The 10657-nt window shown below is 44.4% G+C and overlaps 1 protein-coding gene across 3 annotated transcripts; it reads left to right on the top strand.

Moving 5' to 3' along the window:
* Positions 1-591: 591 nt before the first annotated feature.
* ccdc66 (coiled-coil domain containing 66) lies at positions 592-10618 on the top strand. 3 transcript variants are annotated; one of them, XM_029684002.2, is made up of 19 exons: positions 592-1043; positions 1306-1367; positions 1485-1510; positions 1641-2020; positions 2154-2265; positions 2375-2481; positions 4347-4477; positions 4566-4673; positions 4808-4939; positions 5096-5316; positions 5421-5505; positions 5708-5869; positions 6119-6284; positions 7197-7316; positions 7520-7759; positions 7837-8200; positions 8606-8826; positions 9005-9126; positions 9366-10618. In XM_029684002.2, exons 2-19 carry the CDS (start codon positions 1365-1367, stop codon positions 9438-9440), a joined length of 2775 nt encoding a protein of 924 aa, XP_029539862.2. In that variant the 5' UTR covers positions 592-1043; positions 1306-1364; the 3' UTR covers positions 9441-10618. The 3 variants fall into 3 exon arrangements, with proteins under 3 accessions (XP_029539862.2, XP_029539861.2, XP_029539860.2); XM_029684001.2 differs by having other exon boundaries at positions 1624-2020; positions 7520-7756; XM_029684000.2 differs by having other exon boundaries at positions 593-1043; positions 1624-2020.
* Positions 10619-10657: the final 39 nt, after the last annotated feature.

Below are 10657 nucleotides of genomic sequence, written 5' to 3'. Positions count from 1 at the left end.
CAATATCCACCTAGCACTAAAAATAACACAAGGTAGAACAAAAACATGATGAATAGAAATAAGAACACAAGAAAGTAAGAAGCTATATACAGGGTCAGTTCCAATTCCATATTTACAGTTGGAGTGATAGAGGTAGTTATGTATTTTTGTAAAAAAATAAAATAAATGTAACTAGGCAAGTCAGTTAAGAACAAATTCTTATTTACAATGACGGCCTACCGGGGAACAGTGGGTTAACTGCCTTACAAGGCATCAGGATATATGATAAACAGCGTAGCAGCGGCGTAAATTATGATTGTATACGAGTGTGTTTGCGTGTGTGTGTGTGTGTAGAGTCAATATGAAGATGTTTGCATGTTACGTGTGTGTTTGGAGTGTCAGTGCAGTGTGTGGAGTCATGTGAGTGAGCATCTTTATATATAACATATTTGGTGTACGTAGGGACAGTGCAACAATAAAAAACAACATACACAACTAAGTCGTTTTTCTCAGTTTTCTCAATGCATTTGTAACAGCCGAAATATTACGAAACGTCAACTCGATCAAATAAGCCTAACGTAATAAGACACTATCCCACTGACCATACAATCTTTTTTTATATTTAAAAAAAAAAATCTCATTCGGACATATTTTGGGCGGGGCAAATCCTCTCACTTCGCCTCTTCCTCGCTTGTCCCGTATACCATCTAGTCAAACCCCGAGTTTAAGCACAGGGGTTTACCACCGTAATGTCGGAAACGTAAAGTTAACCTATTTAGCAAGACGTATTCTGATTCGCCGCTCAATGCAAACCTGTGCGTGATAAACCAATCATTTATGTTCTCATTGGTCGTTGACAGCAACCAACATACACAATCAGAGATATTAGAAAAGGATCTCTGACACAATAAACATATCGAGAGGTATCAATGTTTAGCTAGGAGTTTGGGGAAACTGGACAATTATTACCTAGCAATGTTTCTCACCAAATAACTTTGCTAACCAAGATTTATGTATATCGTTCAGCCAGTTCAATGACAACTGTCAGCTAAAATGAATCTGGGGTGAGTAATGATTTTTCCTTTCACCAGTCGTGTTTAAAGTAAGCTAACGTTAGCTAACGAGCTTTGCAGTTGGTGACGTTAGCTAACGAGTTTTGCAGTTGGTGACGTTAGCTAGATAGTTAGTTGAAGCTTGTAAACCAGCCATCAAAGTTTGGAAAGATCATTTGGCTAGCATAACTGTAATGTTAGATATATATCTGCCTTATGTAGCAACATACCTAACGTTAGATCTATAGCTATTACCTTTTTTTTTGGTGAACAGGGATGGTCTGATGTTCGAACTTGAAAATGGAAAGCCCAGGCTAATTCTAACCAATCATCATGGTAGGTATCATACCGTTCAGTTAAACTTTAAGATATCATTATACATTATCATATACCTCAGAGGAATCAAAGCCGATTTTAAATTGAGTTGTCATTTATGTTTTGCCATGATTGTAGGTGTTGATACGAAGAATCCAAATAAGGTAAGAGAGTTTTCTGCTATCTAACAACTGTTACTTTTTGCACTTATGGTCATAAATGCATGAACTGTAACATTCCTTGTCATTTTACTTTCCTTTTTATGATTTAATGTTAGATACTCTCTCGAACCAGACCACAAAATGCTCTCAACTCAAAGAAGTTTCCCGAACCAGTATCCGAGGAGCCTCTGAGAGTACAGAGGAAACGTGCAGAGAGGAGGAAGGCAGTCCCTATTACCCACACCGTGCCAGTCAAGAATGACACTCCAATGGTTGCATCCAATCATACAAAACCAAAGGCCAAGGGCAGCACTGACCACAATACCAAAGCCTTGGCCAAAGTGTCTTCAGCTAAAGGACATGGGCAGATAGCCACCGATAGACCTCCAAAGTCCACTGTGAAGGACAGCTTGGTCTGTTTGACCAATGAGCAGCTCCAACAGATCCTCAGCACAATCAACAACTCAACCATTCGCTCACAGGATCAGGATGTACACAGCCAGCCTCAAACAGGTTAGAGTGAGACGTTTACAATAATCCCAATTCAAGTGCAAATGGCTCTCTGTTAAATGAACCTGATGATGAAATTGAAGATGTACCACTACTGTCTATGATGCATGTAGCTAAGTGTTTGCATATTCCCAAGGAAATGAAGGGAACTCTAAAGAGGATTGCCTGTTGACTGGAACGGGGAGAAAAGGAAGTGCTGCACATGTTAGTGGGAATGGAAACTCACAGGGAAAAAGCGAGGATGAAAGGTAATATACTAGGAGCACATTGTAGCCTATTTGGCCACTTGACAGACACCTAAAATGTGAAATTGCAATTATGTTATGTATTTAGCATACTTTCTTTTCTACTGGACAGGTGGGTGATTTGTGGTCAACCATCTGGCCTGTTCAGTTCTCTGGGAGAAAGAGAGATGGACAAAGAAGCACTGGAGGCCAAGAGGACACAATGGAGGAAAGAACTAGGTACCAACTAGCGATGGGTGAAATTGATCCAGTTGCACATCAGGATATTATTTTTGACAATATAGCGTATCGTTTTGACTATCGCAATATTATTTGAGCTAGTTGGCTGTACCTGCACCAAAAAATACATGCACTAAGTATTTTTCCTTCATAGCTTGTTCTCCATCTTTTTAAATATGGAACCAATTTGTTTTTAGCACTTTTATTTGCATAACTTGGGCTTCCGAGTGGTGCCGCTGTCTAAGGCACTGTATCACAGTGCAACAGTCCCTGGTTCAAATCCAGGCTCTATCACATCCGGCCGTGATTGGGAGTCCCATAGGACGGCGCACAATTGGCCCAGCGTCGTCTGGGTTTGGCTGGAGTAGTCCGTCATTGTAAATAAGAATTTGGTCTCAACTGACTTGCCTAGTTAAATAATGGTTCAATTTAAAAAAAAATATATATTTTTAAAATAGTATTCTCATGGCTCTTATCCCTCTGCAGCAGACATATGGTGAGCAATATGTTTGGAACATCGAATTGCAATACATACACTGAACAAAAATATAAATGCATCATGTGTTGGTTCCATTTTTCATGAGCTGAAATAAAAGATACCAGAAAATTTCCATACGCACAGAACTTTCTCTCAAATTTTGTGCACAAATTTGTTTACATCCCTTTTAGTGAGCATTTCTCCTTTGCCAAGATAATCCATCCACCTGGACAGTTGTGGCATATAGAGAAGCTGATTAAACGGCATGATCATTACACAATGCACCTTGTGCTGGGGACAATAAAAGGCCACTCTAAAATGTGCAGTTTTGTCACAGAACACAGTGCAACAGATGTTTAAGTTTTGAGGGGGTGTGCAATTGTCATGTTGACTACAGGAATATCCACCGTGGCTGTTGCCAGAGAATTGACTGTTCATTTCTCTACCAAAAGCCGCCTACAACATTGTTGTAGAGAAGGTGGCAGTACATCCAACTGGCCCCACAACCGCAGACCATGTGGTATCACTCCAGGCCCCACAGACCATGTGGTATCACTCCAGGCCCCACAGACCATGTGGTATCACTCCAGGCCCCACAGACCATGTGGTATCACTCCAGGCCCCACAGACCATGTGGTATCACTCCAGGCCCCACAGACCATGTGGTATCACTCCAGGCCTCACAGACCATGTGGTATCACTCCAGCTCTGGACCTCGACATCTGGCTTCTTCACCTGCGGGATCGTCGGAGGGAGGTGCTGAGGAGTATTTGTTACTGTAAAAGGCCATTTTGTGGGGAAAAACTCATTCAGATTGACTGGGCCTGGCTCCCAAGTGGGTGGACCTGGCTCCCACATGAGTGGGCCTATGCCCACCCATGACTGCGCCCCTGCCCAGTCATAGATTAGGGCCTAATGAATTTATTTAAATTGACGGATTTCCGTCTATGAAGTGTAACTCAGTAAAATCTTTGAAGTTGTTTCATGTTGCCTTTATATTTTTGTTCAGTATAGAATCGTGAGAATCGCAATACTTATCATGTTGGCACCTAAGTATTGTGATCTAGTATTGTACAGTACCACAGCACACCATAAAGCAAGGGGCTGGTTTCACTTTCAGTGCAGCATTTTTAAAAAACAATTTGTAACATACCATACGAGTTACACATTATTTCACATATCATATGAAATGGATGAGGTAGTGCACCATTTTCTGGGACCCATTTTGGCTCCTGAGCATTACTTTTAAACTGCTGGCTTACATTATACAAGACCTCTGGAGCATCAATTTAATTGATTGATTGGTGGTGTCTGGGTATTGTGGTGTGCTACAGCTTATCAGACATTAATGAAGTGATTTGATTGGCTTGCTCTCTGTCTGATTAAGACGAACAGATGGCTCTGAAGAAACAGCAGAAAGACCTGAGCAGACCAGATGTCACGGCAGACTATGGCCCAAGGGGAAGGGTGACCATCACATCCAAACTTGGTCCTGGAGATGGTCACATACACACCAGGGTAGGCAATGGATTTTTTTCTGCAAAAAGTTCACTGTCAATGTCTAAGAAAACATGTTTGTTGACAAGCTTCTGTGGTCTCGGGCCAGATGCTAGGAGGACCCGGTCTGGAGGACACAGACACACTGTGCTCCACTCAGAGCTACAGCAGTCACAGAGACCTCCCTTCTGCCATCAGATCTGCCTTCGTAGTGGGGGTGGAGTACCATTCACTACCATAATGTACCAAACACACATTTACTATTCGAGTTACAGGGAACAGGCACAGGCCATCTCAACTGAAGGTTACAACAGAGTGTAAAGCTGCTGTTTTTGTGGTTGTGATGTCCAGGAGGCCACCCCAGTAGAACATGCCTTCAGCGCTCAGAAGAAGGAGCATCACAGGAGGTGGCTGCAGGATCTGGACCGGCAGAGGGAGGAGGACAAGCTGCGACACCGGCAGGAGAAACAGTATCACAGCCAAGTAACAGGCTGTTTTAATTGTTTAGTTGAATCGGGTTTGTTAGAATCGGGTTTGTTAGTAACAGGTTAGAATTAAAATGTTTACCCCTGTAGGTTCCCAGACTTGAAAACAATGCACAATAGCGTGTTTCCACTAATCCACCTCCCTCCCTCCCAGGCTGAGGACCATGAGCGCTGGGCCATGCACTTTGACTCCCCCCAGATGAGAGTCCCTCTCCAGGCCCCCGTGGCTGCAGAGAGGGGTGAGTCAGAGCCCCTCAGTCAGAGGACCCATTTAGGAGCCCTGTCTGTGGCCTGGGACGGAGCCAGCACCTACGGAGGGAGCAGTCTTGGGAGAGCCAGCGTTGACATCACTGGAGGCTTCCCACAAAAGGCAAGGTGAGCCATCCAGTACAACAGTTTTCCCCTAGCCATCTGATCTGATCGGGAACAATTATTCATTCTATTCTGTGCTATTCTATGATGTATATTTCTTTGTTCAGCCATCTCCGTACCATGACGGCCCTACTGGACCCAGCCCAGATCGAGGAGAGGGAGAGGAAGAGAGTGAAACAGCTGGAGCATCAGGTATGAGTGGGATAACGGTAGAACACCAAATCCTTTAATCTAATGTATAATCTTACGCAATGTGCTATGATGGACCCCAGGAATATTATGTGATGTCATGGCGTCAGCTAATGGGGATCCTAATCAAATTCAAATTCTCTTGGCCATTGAGACTCTGAGAGGATTGACAGTATTGTGGATTGGTTGTCCCCTCCTGTTCCAGCGTGCCATCGAGGCTCAGGTGGAGGAGAGGAGGAGGCAGCGTGAGGCGGAGGAGGCCGTTCGCCTGGCTGTGGAGCAGGAGGAGGAGAGGAGGGTGGCGCAGGAGAGAGAGCTGCTACAGAAACAGTACCAGCTCGACACTCAGAGAAAGAGACACACAGAGGTCAGAGCACATGGACGTTACACTTCTGAACTTCGAGCTCATTGGGGATCTCTGCCAGTATATCAGCTTTAATGAAAGAGATGACTAGCAATCACAAATTAAGTTCTTTCCATTTGTTTTCGAATTTGGAATTGTATTATAAGTTTTAGCCTACTCCTGTTGTGTTTGTCATGCCAAGCATGCATTATATTAACTGACAACAGACTGTGTTTGTTGGGGTCTTTGTAACACTTGTGGTGGTCCTTGCAGGAGCAGCACAGTCGTAAGCAGGAGGAGCTTTACCTGAGTGTTCAGCGGGCCCAGGAGGAGGCCCTGAAGGACAAGCACCAGCAGAGGATCAGAGAGCTGGCCAGGAAGGGACACGACGTCTCCAAGCTGCAACACTCTCTGGAGGGTGAACCTGTCTCCTCACGCGGTGATTACTGTTACAGGGTGTCCGCAGGGCCTTCAATTCTGAAACTCATTTATCTGATTCAAAGGCCTTAATAAGTGTTAAAATGTCTTTCCATTCAGTTTTCAAAGGGCTTAAAAATGCAACGTAGATGACTACAGTGTTTCCGTTGTATTGTGCCGCTGCTTAATTGTTACCACGCGGCAAAAAATATATATTTTGGTTCTAAAACCATTATTTGGTCAACAGTATTATGCATTAACCTGCTTCCTGCAAGGAAAGTATCTGCCCTGTCCCTGTCTCGCTGCTGGCGCTCACTTCCTCTCCCCCCTTTACACACTGAGTGAAGAGAGAGATGTGTTCTGATAGGCGCAAGCATACTGACAGTTGAGCAACATTTTGAGATTTAATTGCAGGAAAAACAACTACCCTTAATGTTGTTAAAAAATAAGATTAGTCTCAGCTATAATCTAAATAATTTCTCAAGTGTCAATATAGAGTTAATTACACCTTTTCCAAACCGTGTGTAATTGAGATGATGTGCCAGCAGAACGGTGTGGAGTAAGCCATTTAAGGTGAATAGCCCTACATCACCTGGCCTATCAATGGCATGTTTTTGTAGGACATTACATAGCAGGGCCCGGGTAACCCTAAAAACATTTTTTTTTTTTTTATTCCCTGGCGTAGCCTATTGGTTAGAGCGTTGGACTAGTAACCGAAAGGTTGCAAGATCGAATCCCCGAGCTGACACGGTACAAATCTGTTGTTCTGCCCCTGAACAAGGCAGTTAACCCACTGTTCCTAGGCCGTCATTGAAAATAAGAATTTGTTCTTAACTGACTTGCCTTTTAAATAAAGGTGTAAAAAAAAACAACCCGGGGTTCTAATTTTGGTATTTGATGAAAGCAAAGCAGGTTTTGATTGTTCTGTCTTTAGTCTTTAACACCAGCTCAGGACCATACCACTACCAGACAGGGACAGGAAGGGAGATGGACACCCTGAGAGAAGAGACTTGCAGCACCGCCTCCCTTAGGAAGGACATGGCAGTGAAGACTGGTAACATACATTACACTATTCCTCCTAGCATGTTACAGTTTGGGTGTGGTTAACTGAATTAAGACGTTTTATTGTGAGTGTTTATCTGAATTAGTGTCATGTACCGTGTACTATACAGGCATGTATCTACGACTCACCAAATCCCCGTTGTAAATAGGCATTCTAAAATGCCTCCCTGTGTGGTGTTCTCTGTGTCTGCATAGAGGTGAACCCAGCAGTCAGGCCGGGCTGCACGTACACAGTGGAGGCTCTAGGTAATCGAAGCCAGGCGGTGCAAACCCCAGACATCCCTGTAGAGTACAGACCTCCTCCTCCCAACGCCAAGAGGTGCAGGCGGGAGGCCAGGCAGGAAGCACAGCTGGCTCAGAGGAACCCTCCTGGCCCCAGGGCGGGGAAGGAGAACGTTTGGCTGAACGACCTGGGAGGAGGAGTAGGAGAAGGTGGTGTGTATTGTTTTTTTTACTATGTTTATAAGGGCGAAACTAATTTCCTCCTGGGGATTAATAAAGTACAATCTCAGGTGCAGGAGACGTGTACGAGGCCTTTGCCCGGACAGACCAAGGCCAGGGCCAGAGACACAGGGGAGGAGGTCGTAGGCCAGAGTGGAACACTCAGAGACCCAGTAAACCCTATGTCCCGGCATCAGAGCGCTACCCTGCAGGGCTACAACACACCAGGCAGGAGAGCCGCCTCCGCAGGCAGATGGAACTCATGACCATGATGGAGAGAAACACCATAACCCCTCACCCCCCTGACCCCAAACCTGACCTCAGGCCTGCTGACCCCTCGCCACCACAAGCCAACTACCCTGCTAGCACTGCACAGGGCAGGATAAAGAATGGCATCACAGGTGTGACACACGCCATGGCTGTTCACACTGGAAGGTGAGTAGAAGTAAAGGCAGTAGTGTTCCATCTGTAGCCTGATTAAATCAGACTGAACACCGTGTTTGAGGTGAAATCATTTTCAACATTCCGTCCTGTTAAACGGGGTCACCAAATTCTGTCTGGTTAAACGGGGTCACCAAATTCTGTCTGGTTAAACGGGGTCACCACATTCCGTCTGGTTAAACGGGGTCACCACATTCCGTCTGGTTAAACGGGGTCACCACATTCCGTCTGGTTAAACGGGGTCACCACATTCCGTCTGGTTAAACGGGGTCACCACATTCCGTCTGGTTAAACGGGGTCACCACATTCCGTCTGGTTAAACGGGGTCACCACATTCCGTCTGGTTAAACGAGGCTACCACATTGTCAGATGTAACAGCATGATGTCTTGCGCCTCCAGAGTTCCCCCCAGATCCCCTCCAGTTCCTGCTATCAAACACCGCCTTCAGAACCAGTCCCGTGGCTCCCGCCTCCCGACACAGGCCCATGGTTCGCTCCAGGACACAGACCGCTCCCCTCCCCCCTCGGAGTACATCCCCTATCTGAGGACCGACGAGGTGTACCACATGGATCCCCGTGCCCCCATCTCCAGACCCTCCACACATCCACAGACACACACAGGTCAGAGGTCATTTTCACTGTTCTGAACCTGCTCAACACCGTAACTTTGTCATGTTATTGTGGAGCCAAAGGCACATTTACAATAATGTAGAGTTATTGTGCATAGGGATCATCTCAGATTTATTCTGGGTATTGTCAGATATATTTTGTATATAGCGCTAGTTTCATATTCTGACAGATGGGGTCCAGTGCAGGCCCATTAGCCCTCCCCACCAGAAGGACCCTCTGCTCCACCCAGAGCTGCTTAGGAACACAGAGAGACAGCAGGCCATACTGAAGAGCCTCTCAAAGCTACGGCAGGTATCTGTATTACATCTATGTGTCCATTACACACAGTCACATTCTCTACCCTTCTCCTCAGTGCGCTCTCGTTCACTCTAAAAGTGAAAAGACAGTCCATTCCTTTTTTTAAAGCCATGAGGGGGACTAAATGAGTGTACACTTCAGGGAGATGAGTAAAGAATCTGAAAGAAGGCAGAGGAAATAACTTTAGTTTCATTTCTTTCATTCCTGCTCACAAGCACTGTGTTTGATTCCAGGGTTTGTTGCAGAAGCAGAAAGAGCTGGAGACAGGACTGAACCCTGTAATGATTGTTACTGAGGACCACCACTGACCTCCTCAACACGTGACCCACAGCCTCACGTCTAAAGGCACATAGACCTAGTAAACACTCAGGTTGTACAACTGATGTAAAATTGACAAAGGTTTGTGATAGCATTGTTGTGTTGAATGTGCTGTATCACCGCAGTGTGCACTAGGTCATTCTGAACTGGAACATACAGCACTTTACCATTTATGATTGAACCGACATCTTAGTTTGTGAAGAGTATTTAAATTTTAAGCAAATGTTGGCACTTTACTGACCACATGGGTTTGAAGAGTATTGTAGGTATTATACAGAATGTAATGGCCTGTGTGTCAGTGGCTATGATCGTAGTGTTGGTATTTGATCACTTGGTATGTAGTGGTGCTTTTGCAGCCATAGAATAGAGTACGACAGTATGAGTCATAATACCCATAAAGCCTAGCGGTCCAACAGGGAAATGGGTCCATAGGGGATTTTAGAAACAGTTCAAAAGGGCTGTGTTTCGTGTAGTCTCACCATGGCGTGACGTTTTGATAATCATGTAAAACTCTCGGACAAGGACTTTATCAATATATTCTCCTGTATTTACCCCCCCAAAATGAAATGCTAATTAGCTGCCATAAGAGTACAAATGCCATGATGATCTGGACCAGACTGTTGAATTTAAGAATCTTTGGATTAACTGTTAACTAAATGTAGTAATGAATAATTTGGCTACATTTGGACTATTCTGTGAACTGTCTTGAATTGACAATACCGGTTAGCAAAAGTGTGAGCTAGATGACGTGCAGGAGCTTAGGAATATATTGAATCACTTGATATGATGATGATCGGAGAGGGGGGGGGTGTAAATGTATAAGACCCTGTAACTGGTAATATGTTCCAAGTCAGAGCGATTTGTCTACATTGATACTAACGAGTATTGTTTTTGAAGTCCCCTTGTCCAAGAGAGATTTACAGTTAAACGTCATGGCAGGGTAAACCTACACGAAACACAGCCCTTATTTTAAGTGTTTCTAAAATCCCATATGGGGGAAAAAGGAACGGAACCGCTAGGTGTTATGGGTATTCTGACACTTCCAGTCTGGGGCTCTGTTACTAGTTTATTTACAAGCTTTGAAGGGACTTTCATCTAATTACCATGTGTATAAATTGTTATTTAAAATGTACTGTGTTGTGTGAATAAAAGTTTTTTTTATTTTTTATATATACAATTATTTAAAGGGAAACGAAGGTAAATTTGT

The sequence above is a fragment of the Oncorhynchus nerka genome, linkage group LG15, assembly GCF_034236695.1.
Source record: "Oncorhynchus nerka isolate Pitt River linkage group LG15, Oner_Uvic_2.0, whole genome shotgun sequence".
In the NCBI taxonomy this organism is placed as follows: Eukaryota; Metazoa; Chordata; class Actinopteri; order Salmoniformes; family Salmonidae; genus Oncorhynchus; species Oncorhynchus nerka.
The sequence above is the reverse complement of the archived record's forward strand: the minus strand, read 5'-3'. Positions and strand labels throughout refer to the sequence as shown.